General features: G+C 37.3%; 1 protein-coding gene across 1 annotated transcript in view; it reads right to left on the bottom strand.

Moving 5' to 3' along the window:
• LOC139743499 (uncharacterized) overlaps positions 1 to 18,782 on the bottom strand; it is a 30,975-nt gene extending 12,193 nt beyond the window's left edge. Inside the window, exons 1-5 of the mRNA XM_071653981.1 lie at positions 18,749 to 18,782; positions 15,468 to 15,791; positions 2,374 to 2,661; positions 1,871 to 2,008; positions 261 to 413 (exon numbers count right to left, since the gene is read on the bottom strand). Coding sequence (XP_071510082.1) covers positions 261 to 413; positions 1,871 to 2,008; positions 2,374 to 2,661; positions 15,468 to 15,791; positions 18,749 to 18,782 — 937 coding nt within the window. The remainder of the gene's footprint in view (positions 1 to 260; positions 414 to 1,870; positions 2,009 to 2,373; positions 2,662 to 15,467; positions 15,792 to 18,748) is intronic.
• Positions 18,783 to 21,666: the final 2,884 nt, after the last annotated feature.

Below are 21,666 nucleotides of genomic sequence, written 5' to 3'. Positions count from 1 at the left end.
CCAAAAAGACAAAATGGCGCGTGTGACTTCATGCATGACTGAGCTGACTGACCAGGCACTAGGACTTAGACTTCACTCTGTGACATGATTGTATGAAATTGCACGGACATTAACTAAAAGATTGTTGAGATACAGCGCCTATAATATGGCAGAAAGAAAGGAGAATGGAAAAAAAGAAAGAAAGAAAGAAAGAATTCGTACAATCACAATAGGTGATACGCCAGACTGGCGTATCAGCTAAAAATCTGAATTAGCCTCACCTTCCGTACAATGTATGCCTTTGTATCCAGGCGTACAAGAGCACCCATAGGGGTCCGGAACACACACCTGAAGACCACTGCACGCTGTCTGGTCATCAACGTTGTAGTTGCAGCGATACTCACATCCACGTCCAAAACGATTACCCCCACACACTGCATGTTTACACCGAACAAGGCCAGAATTGCCAAACCTGTACACTCCTCTTAATAAGAGATCACCCACTATATCCTCATGTAGGCTTCCATAAACACAGAACCAACATACAGAGCAATGAGTGTTCTATATGGTTACACAAAAGACATTAAAAAAGTAGAATCTTAAAACTCTGTTTCTTTTTTATAGCGCAATATCAGATACTATAATGATGCGTATACCCGAGGACAAATACAGTGCGTGCGGGAGTAACATAACATAATGGTCTGACTGTATCCCCCGCTAAAAACTGGCTAGTGGTAAGGTTAGACTTAAGATTATGGTTAGGGTTAGGTTTAGGGTTAGAGTTTGAGTTAGGGTTATCGTTAGGTTCAGGACTGGGATTAGGGTTAGGGTTAAGGGGAATGGTACGGGGAATTTGCCCAGGTGGTAATTGCCCTAGACCCACTAGGATGCCTTTGCCTTACAAGTTTCCTATTGACCTGACGTTGACCTGATTACAGCTGTCATTCATGATTATTTGAGGGGCAAAATATGTCCTACACATCACATAGCTCCGAAGGTGTGACTAAGCAATAATGTTAGTTTATAAGGACATTAAAATTGTATGTACTATCAGAACTTATTTTCAAATTGTCTTCAAAATGATGGCGGAGAAAGTTGGTTATGTGACTATGCGTAATGCCAATGTGTTGTAAAATCAATACTCTCTAACTCCTATTTGTCTTATTTTGATGAGAAACACTGTTCAACTGATTTTTACTCTATTGAGCTTTAAAGTCAGTGTCAAATCATTATTACCTACGCAGCTATAGGTCAACCATCTTAATACTCAATTAATTATCAACACGATCAAAACCAAGAGAGGAACTTAACAAAGGAGAGGGTTGAGCACAAGAGTGGAAACTTAGCCAACTTTGTTTCTTTCTTGCTAAAGCCACCATCATCTGCTTATGCAGGTGGCATTCCGTACTGTTGTCCAGTTTATTATGTGCATGCATATGGCATAGCGTACAGTTTGTTTTCCTGTAATTATCATGTTGCTTTAATTGTAAACTTGTCCGTGAAAGCTGAGATATTGTGATTAACCGTACGCTTGACACATCTATCTCCTTTAGCAATGGGGTACCATGCACAGAGTAACAAAATACCCAACTTTATTTTGTCACATGTATTGCTAGTACTTCAAGTAGAATATAAGAACAAACGAAATCAATCAAATCAAACAATCAGCAAAAAAAAAAAAAAGTCAGTAACACACAAACACAAACCTTCTAGATTCTAGATGCATATAGATTGCAGAAATCATATTATTGCAATGTTCCTATTGGATCGAAATGTGTAGTGAATACAACCAGAACAAGTCGAATGAAATTAAGCTGACTCATCTATCTTCTATAGAAGAAAAGATGACAGGACCCAACAATTTCAGTAAACATTTTAGCGTTTTACTTACTCTGCTCACACTGATCTCCCATGAAACCAGGGGGACAAACACACTCTCCTGTCTCACTGTGACAGATGCCTCCATTGGAGCATGACTGACAGGCCTGGAGGCATCCACCGAGTACATCGTGGCGACCAGCTGGACACTCTATAGAAGATAGAGCACATTCATGTCAACCCTTTCATATCGTATCATTCCCATATGGGAAGATTTCTTGTTTTCGTTTTGGCACAAGGAAAATCTTATTGGGATTATGACTTGTGTAATCTTCTCTTTTTTTTTCAACTTTTATTTCAATGATTGCCTCATCGTAACATCATGTATACAGAGTAGGCCTATATCATGCTTATGTTGCCCCCCCCCCCCCCCCGTTTCCTCTTAGGCCTACATACTGTACTGTGCGATGATGAATGCGAGTGCCTTACATAAATTGATTGAAAAACTTCAGTAATCAATTGGGTTAGTCGGCCAACACTCATATAAATCTGCAAAAGCAGTCATGATCAGCCTACCTCTCACAATGAGTCGCAACAAGCCAGCTCTACCCAACCCTCTCTCGCCTTTCAAGTGTAGTTCATACACCCCACCATCTGCTGGTGTGACTTCTCCCGCAATGGTGTAACTTGTTGCTGCTCCAGTATACTTAATCACGATGTCATTTTCATCGATCGTTCCATTGTGTCTCCAAAGTCTCTGTGAATTATCACTGATAGATCCCACTGGTGAGAAGTCAACTGTCACATTTACATCTCCAGCATTCACAGTCTTTGAGAATCTGCCTTCTGCTGGAACAAACCTAGCTGCAATAATTCAATCATGCATTCGACAAATGAATAAAAAAACTAGCGATTCCACTGATATAGGAATGCATCCATTTTCACACACATTCACTTTTCCATTACAAGTACAAGGCCCGTCATTAACAGTTTGATTATAAGTTTATTAACACATGACCATTGGCCTCGTGGATTGACCTTTAAACCTAAACACCCACAGGAAAATCCAGCTCTAAATGTTATCCATTATAACTAATAACACTAATTGGATTTTGCTAGAATATTTTTTTTTATTGCTGAAAATGACATTTAGGAGTAATATACTGCTTGATTTGGGTGACGTCTAATCTTCAATTTATATATATATATATATATATATATATATATATACATATATATATATATATATACTTGTAATTTTAAGGTCATTAATTCATTTCTATCCCTACTCAATAGTCATTGGACATTTTTAGCTTATGTGTTGGCATAAAATCACATTTGTAACCAAAGCACACAGACCTTTGACGTTGACCTTTACACATCGCCTTAACATGTTCAAAATAGTTTCCTGTTTCCCATTTCACTGACTTTTCATGCTTAGGACATGTAGGATGCTTTAGCAACACATTTGATGTGCAGAAAACCTGAAATGGTTTCAGACAGATTCCCGCCATAAAATATTTGTGCTTCGAGAGGTTTCAGCAAGAGTTAAGCCTCTTTTTCTTTACAAAAGGTGAGCATGTCCAATACCACTTGGTTGGGTGATAACCACCCTTGCATTGCTACGTATGTTGCTCCATAAAACCAATGCAAACATGCACTAGATAAAAAGTGCTTTGTATCCTTTATTCAGAGGCCCATATATTACTCCAAAACACTTCTTTTGCTTCAACTGTACACATGCCATTCTGCCTCTCTGTTTGTGGGCTTTCCGATCAAAGGTATAATCTTGTATTCATTTTCTATTTGTTTACAATATTTTGACGTATAATTCAAGATTGCTCTCTCTCTCTCTTCTTGAATTGTTTTGGGTTTTTTTCTGGATATTCACTATAATGAAAACAGAAAATCGTACCCCTCTATAGAGCGTGTAAACAGCAAGGCCTGTCTGTAAAACATAAATGAGTGAATACACTTGAATAGGGTGTGATTTGCTAGTATAATGATATATAAACATGACATCATTTGTCAATATTAGAGAACATGACGGTTTATAGTGACCTCGTCTACAGCCACTATGTCTATTTTCCAATTGGTCTACTGGCATATCGTCTATTACCGATTCGTCTAATACCCATATTTTGGTCTACAACTCGTTTTGTCCAGTACCCATATTGTCTAATAGTCACTTTGCCCACTACCCGTATTGTCTAATACCCAACTCGTCTAAGGAGCATTTCGTCTACAAAACAATTGATCTAATAGCCAAATCGTCTACACTCACAATGTCTATTTGCCATGTCGTCTAATATCTATTTTGTCTACTACTAGTTAATCTACTCCCACCTCGTCTACAAGTCATTTAGTCTACATTCACTTTGTCTAGTTATCATATCGTCCAACCCTTAGTTTGTCCATACCCAATATGGTCTGTACCCATCTTGTCTACTCCCAACTCGTCTACTCCCAATTGGTCTACTCCCAACTGGTCTACTACCAACTGGTCTACTCCCAACTGGTCTATACTCCCAATTGGTCTACTCCCAATTGGTCTACTCCCAACTTGTCTACTCCCAATTGGTCTATACTCGTCTATACCCAATTAGTGTACTCCTGATATAGTTTTACTCTCAACAATTTACCCAAACTGATCATTTCCATCTGGTCATGCTAATAATGAATATACCACTTTGTCTAGTGTCCAGTCCGTCTCACTGTCATGAACTATTCATATTAAACCCTGCCCTTGATTAGCACAAAAATCAACATTAGACTATTCTAGTTGTTAATTATTCCGCACATGGTGAATATAAAGACATACTAATCAATGGTGAGACATGACTATCCAGTCTATATTCTGGCCGTAAAATAACTAAATAATGATAAACTAGCTCAGTTACAATCCTCCATCACAAACGAATTGTCAGTCATACGAAACAGAATTACATTTCGACCGACCACCCCAGTCCACCCGTACCTACGTGCACATGCATGCAGCGATCTTGGCGGGATCCCGAACGAGGAATTATCGAGTACGAGTGTAATTTGATTTTCATTGCGTTTGTACACTAGTGAAGGTACTAACGATCCGCGCGATGTGGCCGTGTAGTTGGATGGATTGACACCGGATGCTCGCGTATACTAGTACTGTGTTCCGTTTGTGTGTGTGTGTGTGTGTGTGTGTGTGTGTGTGTTTACGTTTACATGTACAATGTATGTAGTGCTGGGATGTGGTTACAGTAACTGTGAGAGAGATGCAGTAGGTTGTTGTCCAGTGGCCGGGGTGACCTCTTTGTTTCGGTAACCTTCGAGAGAGTGTGGCCCAACAGACGCAATGTTCAGATCATTCTACTGATTCACAAAATTAGCAATTTACCAATATCCTTTAGCGAAAGACTGTTATCACACGATGGCAAGGTGCGGTATTTGAATGCTGAGTTGTAATTGCTTGCATAGGCGCCGGAAGTGGGGGGGCAGGGGGGGGGGGGGGGGCGGCCGCCCCCCCCCCCCCCCCATCCAAAAAGTGGGGGGGCAAAACGCATTTTTGCCCCCCCCCCCAAAAGCCCCCCCCCCCCCCCAGAAAAAAAAATGTTAATGATAAAAATAAATGAATAAACAAAGAAAATAAAATAAATAAGTATATATATGAATAAAAGGGAAAAAATATGGCTACAAACGGCAGCTTTTTGACTATAAAATGTCAAAATTTTCAAGCTCGCTCGCTTCGCTCGCTCGCATCCAGCAGTTGAGCCCGGTGCGCCTCCCCCTTAATTTCCAAAGCGAAAAACATAGCTACGACGGCAGTTGTTGGACACTAGAATGTCAAAATTTTCAAGCTCGCTCGCTTCGCTCGCTCGCATTGAATCGTTATGCCATTCTCCTAATGTTGCTGACAGTAATTGCCAGTAGTTGCGCCCGATGCCCCCACCCCTTAATTTCCAAAGCGAAAGATAAATATAGCTACAAACGGGAGTTTGGGGACTGTAAAATGTCAAAATTCTCAAGCTCGCTCGCTTTGCTCGCTCGCATTGAATCGTTATGCCATTCTCCTAATGTTGCTGCCAATAACTGCCAGCAGTTGCGCCCGATGCGCCCCCATTTATTTCAAAAGCGAAATATATACCTACAATTAAAACTCCAGTTTTGGAACTGTAGAATATCAAAATTTTCAAGCTCTCTCGCTTCGCTAGCTCGCATTTTATTGTTATGCCATTCACCTTATGTTGCTGACAGTATATAATTTGTCGATCGTTTCACACCGTCATTCCATAATCCATGCATGTAAGGAAAACTTACAATGTTCCTCAATGACTGCGTTGTTGAATGTATCACATTCCGTAATGTATATTGTAGTCCCATTATTGCTCACGCACACACGCACAAGCATACAGACCGTCAAAATTACTTTTATGGTTCCCCCCCATGTTTCGACCCACCGTACGCCACTTTACATATATATATATATATGGGTGAAAACGTTGAACGATGTACAATTGGCCATTTTCGGGCTTTGCGATATTCAAACCCTTGTAAAATTGTCACATGGGGGTGTTTTTCATAGTTTTAGGTATCATTTGGTAGGGGAGGGTTGTGCCTTTCAGAAAATATATACTTTGTATTGTTGTTACTGCATTTCCTTAAAAAATAATGCCTTAAAGCTGAAAAAATTGACAAAAATGCATATTTTATGAAAAAAATCCCAGAATCACACGTCGCAATCTTTGTTCTAATCCAATTCTACAGCTTTGTTTTTCCTTGTGAGTAAGCCCACATACTTCAACTATTTAATCAAGTACTTCTGCCATGAACTTGTGTATTATTTATCTTATCAGGAACTTTTGAGTTCACTCATGTCTGAAAAAGTACGTCTCTGAATGAATTATCTTTTCCTTGACGCAAAAAATTCAGGATGAATATGAAAACATGTAAGGCTATATTTATTTAGCGTCTTATTCATACTACCATTCCATGAAAATTTGTGAGTGAGCCATATAAAATAATCGCGTGGTGGCTCATTAAAGAAAATCATACTGAATAACCATCAGAGACGTTCGATTGGTTAATGGTGTCATTAATGAAAGTGGATTATGCTTGAGATAAAAACTGGCGATCAGTATGTCAGTGTGAGCCAGGCAACTATGATGATTGGCAACTTCAGTAGCATACTGTCCACAAAAAAGTGTTCTGGTTGAAAACCCACATTGGCGAATGTCTCTGATCAAAACGAATGTCCCTGATTGGAAATCTCTGAAGGGATATTCCTTCATCTGACACTTACGCACTGCATGATACTTTATTTGCGTGCTTATTTTACGCACTGACGCGCCATCCTGGAATCGAGTCGGAACAATTCAACAACGGAAATGCCGACAAATTCTGAAAATGTGAGTAATAACAAAAACTTAGCTGGTGTTTGTGCCGATTTATAAGAGTTATTATTCTGTAGATTTGCCAATTAGTATCATTTGTGAAATTATGTATTGTAATCTTTGGATTAGAAATGAATGAAAGAAGGATAGACAGTAAAATAGTAAGAATCTGCGTGAAGATCAAAGACCGCACGTCTCTGAGCAAAATGAAAAACGTCTCTGATAATTACTGTCTCATGAAATAAAGACATCCACTGTACAAATTATGAGAACATTAAAGTAAAATTAGCTCTGGATGGGTGCGGTTAGTGTAATAGGAACAAGTAGAATACACTTTACACGGGTGTGTTATGATATTAAGAAAAATGAAGCTTCCTGAAAGATGTTGAAAATATGTAGAAGAGTTTCAAATTTAAGGTTTTCTGTTGATTGAGCAAGTTTAAACACATTGCCTGGACAGAAACTATGTTTTATGACTAGTAATAGGTCAACAGTCTATAATTATAATGTAGTAGCCACTTTAAATTACGTATGTTTTGTGAGAGAAGCAGAAATGTAAGAAAAACAGGTTTGAGTCAGGGACGTTCTCTGAACAAGTAGGATCTGTTCTCAAACCAATATTAATGACCCATCATGGCGAATTGCTGCCTACGTTTGTAGCACATAGGTTCCTCAATCCAAATATAGTGCCAATATCTTATAAAAATAAAACCCATTAAGTACTGATAAGCAAAGATGTTTACGTCAGAGACGTTATACGGGACGTTTTACGTAATTTCAATTACTACAATTAGGAGTAGATCTTTAATTATTCCACAGTAGATGACCCTCGTATACATACATTATTGTAGGTAATTTGCGCAATCTACAAACAATGTTGATTTTATAATTTTGATCAGAGACGTTCATTTGTGCATGCATTGTTCTTCCAGTGTATGGCAAGTTAACTTTAATATCATTTTAATTCATTTTTTTTTCTTACAGCAAGATGGGAAGACCAGATGGATTTTAAACACTCCGAATATTAGAATTTCTTCCTGTTAGGATCTTTAGTTTCAGTCATGTTCATGCGACCTACAAGTTCAAGGCCACGGCCGTGGTACTGGCAAGACCGGACGGATATCTTGGAAGTGCCTTCCGTTTAAAAAATAATGACTATCCCAACTCCGGTTTCAGGTAGCAAGCGACACAGTCGGTACTATGCACTGATTGAGGACATTGAGATACCAAATGGAGGAGAAATTCAGTTCAATGTTATAATGCGGACTCTGTTTTTAATGCACATCACTGCGTTTCCTTCTGAGCCTGTGAAATTTGAGGCTTACACGCTAGAAGTAAAGGTTCAATTTGCACCCAATTTGAAACAATGGCAGCACATCTGCGGGGCACACTTGCACCTTTAATTATGCTTAATTGCACCCTTACTTAACTGCCTTTTTGAATTTTTGCTCATTTCTGCACACAAGTTCTTGTATAGTGGATAAAAATATGCACATGAGTGAGCTAACCATGTCATAACTTCACAATTTTCCATTGATTGTGTACAAAAAATAACGAAAATTAAATGTTTCTGGCATTGAAATCTGAAACATGATGCTATTCCTGGTTGATTACCTTCGGAATAGTGATCACTTAGATATACCCGGATTTAAGCCTAGGGCATAATTATGTTTGAATGAAAAACTGGAAATTTCAAAATGTCATGTACAAATGTTAAGGCAAGTTGTGAGGGGATGACATGCTCACTTTGTCATTTGCAGATTCATAATGACCATTCAAAAACTGTTTACTGAAAAACTAGGGAAACTTCAAAATGTCATAACTTCTTCATATTTGTTGAGCCCATAAGATTTTCTTTCTTATACATTTGGGCTGAATTTCCCCTTTAATGAAGCTTTTTCCTTTAGAAGTAAGGTGAAATAGTCTAGTAATATTTTTGAGGTTTGTAAGCCAAATATATGAGTAAAGGAAAAATACCAACGTCTGTGATGAAACAGGAAAACGTCTACACTGCAAAAAGTCCGGTGTTAAATATGAAACACCGAACTGGTGTTAAATTTCCGGTGCTCATTCATGGTGTTAGATTAACACCTCCGGGTGTCATTTCAAAATACAAAATTGTTTTTTTTTTAATACTAGTAGTTTCTTAGGGACTGAATTTCTTGTTAATTCTGAACAAGACGATGAAGAATTTTCCGATAAAGTACTTGATTTTTGAAAAAAAAGTGTAAACACATTTACACAGTAACACCAGTTGGTGTGGTCTCCTGTTGAAGCTGGACGGGTGTTATACCATTGAAATTAACACCACCAATATCAAATCAACACCATGCGGTGTCATTAATGAATTAACTCTAGCGCAGTGTCAAAAATATCACCAGCCACAGTGTCAAATTAACACCACGAAGTGCTAAGTGAACACTTTTTAACACCGTCACAATACATATTCTACACCTGTGGATGTGGTCCTTTATTGAAGCTTGATCGGTGTTAGATTTAACACCCATGGTGTTAAATCTAGCACCGATGTTTTTACAGTGTATTAAGAATTTCCCTTACCTAGTTTCCTCTAAAACACTATGTATCGCCTTTGAGTTGAAGGAAGAAGGATTAATAATCCCCTAACGATGTGACAGATAAAATGTGATATTGTTATGCTATCATTGTCAACCTCTTGAAAGAGCTTTTCAGTTCACTTTTGGTCAACAAACAGTTGGTATACCACACCGTTGATATACTTTTGAGTTTGGGTTGTGGCAAGTGCATTACATTGTTAACAATTTATATCTGCCATAGTGTACAAAAAATGTGCAGCGAAATTTGATGCTTCTAGGATGAGCAAAGGTTAATCACAGCTTTCTGAGACAACATCATAACAGTGGCCAAGGTACGGTCCCTAATAAAAATCTGAATTGGCCTGACATACTCATACAATCATATTTTAGGCTTATAAGGGGTCAAACCAAATAAGTATCAATAAATTCGTGTTACCTTTGTTATAGATTTGGACTACATTTGAAAGCAAACATACAAAATTGATAGCGTGTGGGCACACCTGCATATTGTACACCTGAAGGTAAAATGCAAAGTAGTGGTCATCATTAACAAAAACAATTCTTGACATCTAGGCCAAAGAAAATGATTTCTCTATGAATGTGGAATGTCGAGTTACGAGCATCTTCTAAAATAGGGAGTTTGATGTTTAAGTTTAGTGATAACTAACAGCCGAAACGTCCCTGATGGAAAAGCAAATGTCTCTTATATAAACAAGTTATTAGGTAAAGTAGTTGAAATTGAAAGTTTTTCATGTAATTTTGTTGTGTGTCATTCAAAAGTGTTGTAAAGATCTAAATAGTATATCAAGAACAGGCTTGTTGTTGATTTTTGGTGCAGAAAATCTCTTACAATTTCGAGATTTGTAGTTACAATCAGTTAGTATGAAAAATAATTAGGTGATCCGAGTATCCTCTCGGATCACCTTCTGTTTCTGTACGGATTCTTTCTTCTTTCTTTATTTCTCCCCAAAAGTTGTGCAGAGGTTAGCTCAGAAAGTGCTATGTCTATCAAGTTCAAACTTATACCATGTATGTATCGTGTCGCAAAGATGACAGATCTAGTAAAATCATAGTGATCAGTCGACCGTGACGTCACTATGACGTCATTATATGAAACACATTCTCAATCATATCTCATTAATTGAATGAAAATTTTCAATGAAATTTACGTCACATCAAGTCAAGCGCATTGTACTCATTATTCTCAAAATTAATCTATATCTTAAAATGTGCGCTACGCGCGCGTTAAAATATTTGTATGCTCCAATCGAGCTCAAAATTTTTTTGCACACGTTTCAGACCATTTGGAGCATTTTCTGAAAAATTGAAAAAATCGGACGGACGCGTACGCGCGCGCGCATATACGCACGCACAGCTCATATGCATTAGAAATTTCCCATTTTTTCACTTTGATCGGATGTCTGAAATGTCAAGGAATATTTCTACCAAGTTTCAAGTAAATCCGACTCAATATGACGTCATACGGGCACGTCAAAGTTGAAATTCCTCGCGCGCGTCAATGGCGTTATACAGTGCAACTATGCCAAAAAACCGCCAATTTTAAATCCGATTTTACTCGTCAGGATGGACGGTGACCCCCCATTTTCTTTACATATTCTGAAAGCTGATGAGTTGTACATGTCATGTCATGGGTTAGCGATGCTGGCAAAATGATGAAAAGATATCAAATTTCTTAATAAAATAAAACAAGTAAATTTTCAAAATGACGTCATCAAATGTCAATTTTACTCGAGAGTATCTCACTAATCCTTTGCCAATTTTCACCCAGATTTCAGTATGATGTAGTTTATTTAATGTTCTTTCAAACGTAAATTTACAAAATTTTGATTGGATGACGGTATCACCTCATAAAATGGATTGAAAGTAATCTTGACAAATTTGACCAGCTTACGTGTTATCTCTATGGGAGTGCAGTTTTTCTGGAAATGAAAATTGACATGACTATCTTTATCGAGCACTTGCTCACTTACCCTTCAGTGAATTTCTCCCAGATTTTAATATGTTGTAGCTGAGACTTTGCGCTATCGTTAAAGCGTCCTCCGTATTTTCATACGACGTCAAAATTACGTCCAAAAACCTGGCTAAAATTAAAGCTTAGCTTCGATGTATTTTCATATTTCTTTCTTTTTGCAACTTTCTTTGCAATAATTCAAGAAAAACAGCTCCTATCATCCCCATATACTGCACATGTTTAGTTCATGTCTCGCACATCATTTCCTAAGATAACAACTACTTGATAGGACACCATCTTGGGTATGTAAATTAGGGTCAAAGGTCATAAATGTTTCATCCTGTATCTTGGTGAATACCTGCCCTATCTTTCCCATATTTTTCACACGTAAAGATGATGTCGCAAGAATCGTTTCACAAAATAACCACTTTTTCCTCGGATGCCATCTTGGGAGTGCAAAGGTGGGTCAAAGGTCATATGTACTTGTTGCTGTATCTTCGTTATAGTGTATACAAAATTTGGTACCAAAGATGGCAGATATGACTCCCTTTTCTAGATGAGAATCCAAACATCACACGGCCATTGTCTCGAAACACAGATGAAACTTGTATAGTCATGCCTATTGCGATCGGGACTCGAATCATTGATTTAAAAAAAATCGGATCACCTTAATTTGTCGGTGATGACAAATTACAATCTCTAGTTCAAGTGGAAATTACCATTCTGAATTGTTGACAAAAGGTTAGCATGTGTTTAATAAAGGAATAATGTTGTTTGCTCACAAAACTCTTATATGGATCAAAGGACATCATTTGTATTGTCTATGTCTGAGGAACGTCTATGAGTGAAACCAGAACGTCTCTGATCAAAACATGGCTTACTTCCAGCATCTGTATAGGGCTTTTATGGTGATTTGATCAAACGAAATGCACTAAATTCATTATTAGTATCTACTGAACATTAACATTTAAACAAATGAGACCCCTGCTATATGTTTTGTTCAAATGAGATGAAAGTGAAGATAAGAATACGAAAATCTCTGCTTAAATGACAAAAACACCACTTTTTCTTTAACTACCGTGTGTATTAGCTTTTGTAAACTTCACAGGAGGTAAACAATATTTTATGAACAAATTAACTCAGTCTTTGAAAGTATGAACAAGATTAAATTATCTTCATTTGAATGCTCTTTCACCCTTCATTTGAATTTTCACTAAAACAATGTTTATTCTAGTCAGAGACGTTCGCCAATATGTCACAGTTCTATTTAACCTCGAATAAAAACAACACCCTTGGAGATATCCCAGTATAATTGGGTTTGCAATAAAGCTGACATCAATGACATTTCAGTGAGTCACATGTTTTAATTTTGACCCCTGATTTTGCCCAATTGTACATCGTTCAACGTTTTCACCCATATATATATATATATATATATATGTATATATATGTATATATACATAATAGATGTGTGTGTGCGTGTGTGTGTGTGTGTGTGTGTGTGTATGTATGTATATATTGTGTAACATATGCATGGTCTAATCTTGAGCCCCCTCCAATGTTTGCCCCCCCCCCCCCCAATCCAAAACTGCTTCCGGCGCGCTTGCTTGATTGTAATTACTAGCAGACATACTCGTAGACGTATGGTGGTATAGTTGTGCATATAATAACCGATATTATACTTTTAGAATTTGACATGAATAAATGAATGTCATGGAAATTTCGTATTGTTTTTAGTTGTTGTTCTCGTGAATGTTGACTATAATTTGAAATAACAGGTCTTGTGTGTGTGTGTGTGTGTGTGTGTGTGTGTGTGTTTGTGCTGAGTTATACATGAAGTATGAAGTGTGTATGGTTTGAATGGAGTTTTGGAAATCTGCTTTGTAAGGAAGAGGATTGACACAAAATGGAGAGAAACTGAACTGTTGTGTGATGTAACATTTGATTTATTTTTGAATAAATAACAACTGTAAACGTAAACATGAAAAGTCCCAATTATTGGGTAAATGGATGCAAAGTTATGGGTCATAATAGAAACGTGCTCAAAAAACTTAACGTTGACCTTAAAAAGGATATTGACCCCTGCCGGTGACCTTGGACCTTGTGTTGACCATTGCATACCTCAAAATTTTTAAGTCTGTATTACCAATCTTCCATCCAAGTTTGATTGAAATTGGAGCACTTAATGGCACCTAGAAATTCAAGATTTTAACGCGTAACAGACAGACAGACAGGCGGACAGAGTCTCGGACAGAACGACCCCAAAGTGATCCCTTATACCTCAGTCACACTTGGGTCAAACCCACTATCTCGGCGCAATTGCGTGAAATATGTGTCGCCCGTGTTTTTGCTTTATGGACATTGAATGATCACGCTAGGATGTTTTATTTATTATACAAGGTTCACTCTTGAAGATAAAATCCATATCAATGAACTTCTTCTGCCAAAAAATGAGAAATCAGGAAAGGCATCCGATGTAGTAATGAAATACCACGTGTCGCCGGTCAAATATTTTCTAAATTTCCGTATCTTGCCAAAATTTAGAGAAGAGCCACTGCCCCAAAACTTAATTAATGTAAACATACATGATCCGTTCATTATATAATAGTCAAAGTTTTTTTATATAAATGTTTTGTTTTCAAGAAGGGATGAAATGAAATGTGTCACCAATTGTATATAGTGAAACTTACGTTACCATATTTTAGATCAAGATTTAATTTCTTTCCATCATCGCAAATCATATTTTTGTGTATATGTTTCGACCTTTTTTGTGCATTTAACCGTTCACATACATCAGTACGTGGCAGACAGAATAAAGAATACTGATAATGTACTTCTAATGTGTTCCTTTTCATTTTTATCATACATATGATTGTGTATCAAAGTTGAATGGATGGAGTGTTGAAGTTTTGACATATAAATGCTGCATGATTGCTTCTGATATAAATTACACATCCACCACAAAAATAACACAGCAAGTTTTTCACACTGTGACATTATCTTTTTTTCCTAAAAAATTGTCATAATTAGAACATAAAAATTTAAACCAAATGGGGCACCAAGAGTGTTCAACCTATTTCACTGGGAAAAAAGAAACTGGATGAAGTAGACTTAAATAACAAAAAAAAAAACTATAACTAGTAGTAGACCAGTTGGGAGTAGACTAGTTGGCAGTAGACGAGTTGGCAGTAGACGAGTTGGCAGTAGATGAGTTGGCAGTAGACGAGTTGGGTGTAGACGAGTTGGGTGTAGACTAGTTGGGAGTAGACGAGTTGGGAGTAGACCACTTGGGTGTAGACGAGTTGGGAGTAGACCAACTGGGAGTAGACGAGTTGGGAGTAGACCAATTGGGTGTAGACCAGTTGGGATTAGACCAATTGGGAGTAGACCAGTTGGCAGTAGACCAGTCGGGAGTAGACTGACTGGTTATTAGACTAATTGACTATTAGACAATGAGTTGTAGACCAATTGGCTATTAGACAAAATGAGCTGTAGACTATTTTATTCATAGACCTTATGATTAATAGACGAAATGGTCAATAGACATAATGGGTGTTAGACGAAATGTGACTTAGACAAATTGGACATTAGATAAAATGGCTAGTAGACGAAATGACAATTAGACTAATTGGCATATAGACAAAATGGTTGGTAGACGAGTTGGTAGTCGACGAAGTGAGTTTAGACGAGATGGCATTAGACTAGGTGGACAGTGGACAGGGTGGTTGTAGACGAGGTGCCAATTTACCAACATGACGACTTCTTCACACTTACCATCAGACCTCAGAAATATTGTCGGCACCACCGTGGACTGTCCACCCTCGGTGGCTGAACAATAAAAGGCACCAAATGCACCGTTATTAGTGGTATCTGAGAGAAATGTTAGATGAAATTGTATTGGAGGATCACTAAGAAGAGAACGGAGCTGTGGTGCAGGTGGGTCGGGGTTGTTCTGTCGACCATTCATCGTGTAGACATAGCGACCAGTGGCAACGGTGGCATCAAGGTCTGGTGCACTTCGAGAACAGGCAAAGAACGAGTCTCCACTCTCTGCACTCGCGAAGTATCGGCTGGTTGTTGATATGAAAGGTGACTGACCTGTACGGGGAGAGTCGTATTTAAATCAGCATTGGCTGTCGGTTGTCTCCTTTTGTGACGTTTATTTCTGACCGGCATAAGTTGGAACTTCTAAGTTAATCTTTCAGTGATAATATACATCGCAATGCAGAATAACGACTTAAATAACGCCAATGAATTGAGGGTATTTTCTCTCCGCAAAGAGTCAATTACACAACAATACACTTTCAAAGAAAGACACTACAACCAGAAAAGAAGCTTTTAATCGTTTGTCAAATACAATATTCCTCCCTACATTTTACCAAATAAATGGTACGGCATTGAGAAGGAATAGAAATCACTTTAAAAAAACAAGGGTTATAGGAAGAAAACTCGTATGACAGCAGATTTGCAAAAACGACATGCATCATAATCTGTTCGTAAGAAACCGAAATTAAAGTGCAAACTGCAAACGAAATGTGCTTTGTAGAGTAAGGGGAGGGAAAGAACTGGACATGCATACCATCAAAAATCGAGAGAAAAGTTTCTATATAACTACTAGAGTATAAACTCTCCTGTATGGATAGCGATCCGGTTGGTCGGTATAAATCATCATTGCTGGTGTTCATGGAGAAGAAACAGAAATTGATATCCCTTATACCCCTGTTTGACTGCAGGCTTCTTAACAGACAGAAACAGCTGCTAATGCATCCATTTCATTTTATAGGAGCATAACAAATACAAACAAAAAATCGCGAAATTTGGCACTATAATGCTTTAAGTGTAATTGAAGAGCTGAATATAAGAACGACCCAAGTCCAATTTTGGCCAAATTCAGTTTGATGGGAAATTGTAGCTTATGCACGAACTCATCTTGTGTATAAATGATAAATCCTAATTACCCCCGGAAGTGCTTGAAATGAATGAGTTAAATCTTATATGAATGTAAGAATGAAGGACTTGGGTCATTCTTACATTCATATTATAGCGCCCTCTCTCATCCTTCTCTCATCTCTATAGCAGAATATCATGTATATGATTCAAAGAACGACCAATGTCCATATGATTCAAAGAACTACCCAAGTCCATCACACAAAATGGCCTCTCCACAATTAATGTAAATGTTTATTGTCATAATAATATAACAATGTTTTAATTTGTAAATACAATGATGCCTTCCCATCACAGTTAAATAGGATATTATTGGACAAATAAAAAAGATATGAATTTTTTTTTAAAGTTTACTCGAAATGGTCTTCCATGGACTTGGGTCATTCTTATATTCAGATACTCAATTGTATGTTACTGGCTCATTTTGCCGGCGTAGACATCAACACTCTAGATAATTGAATCACAACTCCATATGACAGTCTTCAAGTTTAATTCTTAGTTATTAAAAAAAATCCTTTAGCTTACATACGATAAATTAGTAAAAAGGTGAAATTTTTCATTTTGTCGACTTAATATGCGATGTTGACTTCAATGAGGTGAATAGCAATTATTGGGCAGAAAAAAATATTACAGATGAAAAAGAGAGGGAAGCAAACACATCAAAGTAATTTTCACTCCAAGTGCTCACATACATTATGGAAAATGTGGATAAAAAGACGAAATAAACACGAAAAAGGGGTGCGTTTATCAACTCTTTTTCTCGGCAGAAACAGGTTTTCCAAACAGCTTTCAGGAATTTTTACGAGTTGATAAACGCAAAGCTGTTTTGAAAGCCCTTTCGGAAGCCTTTTCGAAAGCCGCAAATTTGTGGCTTTCCAAACAGGTTTCCTAAAAAGGTTTTCAGAAACCTGTTTGTAAAAGCCTTTTTGAAGTTGATAAACGCAAAGCTGTTTTGAAACGGCCTGGTAGTATTGTACTGCAGTTACGAACAATGCACGCCTTATATGACCTCTTCTCCTCGGGTCGAACTGCGCAATGCAGCTGTGCAGTGCAGGCCAGTTATCGTGTTCGCGAAGAGTTGATAAACGCAACTATTTTGGAAGCCGTTTCTAAAGGGCTTTGGAAACGGCTTTCGAAAGGGAGACGGCTTTCAATCGTATCAAATTCGGGGAAGAATCACACACAAAAAAAAAAAAACTTTGACCAAGCTCTTCTGTACTCTATGCCTGACAACTCGTCAACTAAGCAGCAGTAATCCTCTAGTCCATTTTACACAGTGTACTCTGCCAGAGATATTGGTTGGATATTAGAGAATTCACTTCAGATTGTATAAACTAGCACCATTGTAATAGTCACTTTATTTAAGAAATTCAAATCAGCAAACATATTCCGTCCTGTTCAGAGAAAAACGTCCTTTGCATACAATGAGTTTGTTAATGTTATTTGTGTGCCAGTATAGTTTCAGTTCTTTCATCATATCAATCCCATTCAATAGCAATAATCTTGTCTATGTGTGTGTGTGTGTGTGTGTGTGAGTGTGTGTGTGAGGGGGTGATCATCATTTTGTGTGTACATGTGTCACACAAACTAATACTGCATCAGCTCGCACCGCTTCTCTACCCTCCTATTGCATGTATTGGTGACTTCAATTGCAGTGTGCACTCTAATATTTCAGATCTGTAGTTGAACCACTAAGATTTTGTGTTAGCGTATGGAGACTTTCGTAGTATTCATATGCTTCAGGATGAATCATTTGCTTCAATAGAACATGGAGTCTTTATACATTCATAGTGACATTCCAAGTCTCAATGACAATTATGTGGTAAATCAGTATCAATAATCTATCAATACGTTAATCACCAAGATATAACTAAGAAAATGAGGAGGTAACAAGGAATGTTTTGTTGAAGTTTATTACACCTGCACTTAAAATCTCCATTCAAAATGATGTACTATAAACGAGATGAAACAGATTAAGATCCGATGAAATTATGATATAGGTATACTCATAATAATAAGGAGAAGGAATAGACTTGTACATTTCCTATAGATTCTTTCCACTGCATTTCTTTTTCGGGCCACCCAAATTTCAAAATTAAAGATTTTACTGGCAAACAGTGAAAGACGTGAGCGTGGAGCCATGCTATAGACATACTTCAGGGTTTATGTTTCGATTTTGACACTGATGGGCTTTGTCTCCAAATACATGTATTAGAAAATTGCATGTCGTATACATAAGCCTTACTTATTGTACTATAGTTGAATGAACACATCTGTGTAAGATAGAGTAGGATTTCATTGTTACCGTAAACCAATATATTTTTAACAACATAATTTATTTTTGCATTCATTCATTATGCAATATTCAAAATACCACGAGCATTCATCATAAGTACTAATCACAAGCATTGATTACGAAGAGAATCATTATTCTTTTATTATTGATAAAATTATCAACAATCGGTTTTTGTTTGTCATGACCACCTTTACCTGTAATTATACATTTTACTTTGTTAATCATCGCCTAAAGATCACTAATTATTATAATTCGCATTATATTCCACATACTAAGAATGTTGCAATAGGATTGGTCCAGAGCTGATCACGTGATGAAGCGTAGTTTTGCCCATCACATCACCTGAGAAGAAAAGTTCGTTACACTCTATGTTGATAGTCCCTTTTGTTTCGCTGATCTCCACACAGTCCACACAGTCCTAACGCAAGATGAGTACGCGCGAAATAAAAGTGCGTTGCACTGTGGACTATCATGTGACCTAGGTCACTTGATAGTACACAGTGCAACGCACTTTCACTTCGGTGCCGCGCGGTGCGTGCAGCAACTTCATTGTTTTGTCATCTACGCGCACACGTAGCATAACCCCTATCCATAAAGGATACCTAAAGGCACCTAAAACGGTTTCAGATGTGGAATAAAATGGGAATTTCTAGGACCCTAGATGTGGAATATAAAGCAAATAATCAACTTTCACTTTCAGGCAATGAGACAAACTGTCACTTCCTCGGCGATCTGAATGTATACGCTATCTTTTCTCAGCTGCGCTTCGGAAAGATAGCTACATCCAGATCGCCTCGGAAGTGATAGTTTGTCCCATCACCTTCACCAACGTTGATTATTATTGCTTAATATCACTACTATCATCATCACTAATCTTTCATTATCAACATCACCATTACGTCACCCTTCAACACCCCACTGATATACCATCATTTGTTAATAATTGTCATTAGCGTCACTCTCCTGTCGCCAGTTATTAATGATATACACTAATTTCAAGTTCAAGTTTCAAGTTTCAAGTTTATTTCATATTTCCATTTCTCAGTGATGGGATTACAAAATGATTGACAATAAAACAAAAGTACAAAACATATACAACCATATCTTATGTTTGAAGAAAAAAAGACAAACAAACATTACACACAAATATAAATGGTCATTTTCATCTGAGGATATCACAAATAAATGTCAGAAATATGCTGGGGCCTACATAAAAGCAATGACGCTTGTAAAAACTGTAGGTTCCCGAATTTATAGGCGTGAAATTATACGGAGAACGGACATGTTTATCTCGACCAACTTAAATTGTACCAGTGCAAAATCAGTATTAAAAACGAACTATCGAACCACATGAATACTTTAGTATCGCTTAAACGAGGCTGTACATATTTCGCCGTGTTTACACACACACACACACACACACACACACAAACACACACACACACACACACACACACACACAAAGTGCTATAACGGTATCGTCAAATAACTTGGAGCTGCAGACAAAGACAAAAGACTGGGGGTATTAAAAAAAGAATGTTGCTAAGAGCCGGGTAGTGTGTATCCACTAAGTAATAGCCGTTTTAGTTTGCGTTTGAAGGTGAATAAGGATAAGGAAGAAGTAATATCTTGAGGGAGGTCATTCCAGTATCTGGGTCCAGTAAACATAATTGTTTTCTTTGCAAAAATAGTGCGAGTACGGGGAAGGTGATAAGCGTCACTCTGACAAGTGGGGTAGCAATGAATAGAGCGATTTCTTTTGAACATGTGAATAAAAACGGATGGTAATTCATTAGTTGTTAGTTTATACATGAAAATTCCAAGATTATAATAAAATAGGTCTGGAATTTTCAGAATTCTGTTTTGATGAAAAAAAACAGTTGGTATGAGCAAAATATCCGGCGTGGTTTATAATTCTTATTGCACGCTTTTGAATGCGAAGAAGGGAATCTAATAGTAAATTGATTGCGTTTCCCCACGCCAAAATTCCATAATTAAAGTGTGGAGATATTAAAGAAGAATATATACTCTGCAAAATATAAACAGGGAACAAATGTTTAACCTTGTTTAAAATTCCAATATTTCTGGACAAAATTTTACTTACAAAATTAATATGAGTTTTCCAGGATAATTCTCGGTCAATCCAAAGCCCTAAAAACTTTGCGTTATTGACCTGCGCTAAACATATATCATTTATTTTGATTTCATGTGGGACAACATTCAAAGAATTACTGAATACCATATAATAAGTTTTTTTCTATATTCAGGGATAATTTGTTGGCATAAATCCAGGATTGCACAGACCTAAGCTCAATATTCATCATATCAATTAATGTATTAGGGTCTCGATGAGAACAAAACAAACTTGTGTCATCAGCAAAACAAATAAATGATAAAATTGGCGATGATTTTTGAAGGTCATTTATGTATAAAATAAATAAAAGTGGGCCCAAGAGGGAGCCCTGTGGGACTCCACATGAGATAAGTTTTAACTGCGAATCATAGCCGTTTCATTTAGGTCTAATTTCAATTAGACCTACCTTTATTATAGGTTTTCACGGTCAGTTTCATACTTGTCATTGTCATTCAAATTCATGAATGTGCTTTCAAATTCACATTTTCACGGTCAGTTTCATACTTGTCATTGTCATTCAAATTCATGAATGTGCTTTCAAATTCACAATTCAAATTCATGTGTGTGTGTGGGGGGGGGGGGGTGGGGGGGGGGCT

The sequence above is a fragment of the Diadema antillarum genome, unplaced genomic scaffold (genome assembly GCF_040938485.1).
Source record: "Diadema antillarum isolate AM-2024a unplaced genomic scaffold, OU_Dant_1.0 seq00001089_RagTag, whole genome shotgun sequence".
Taxonomy (NCBI): domain Eukaryota; kingdom Metazoa; phylum Echinodermata; class Echinoidea; order Diadematoida; family Diadematidae; genus Diadema; species Diadema antillarum.
Note: the sequence above shows the minus strand (reverse complement) of the source record. Positions and strands in the feature narration are given on the sequence as shown.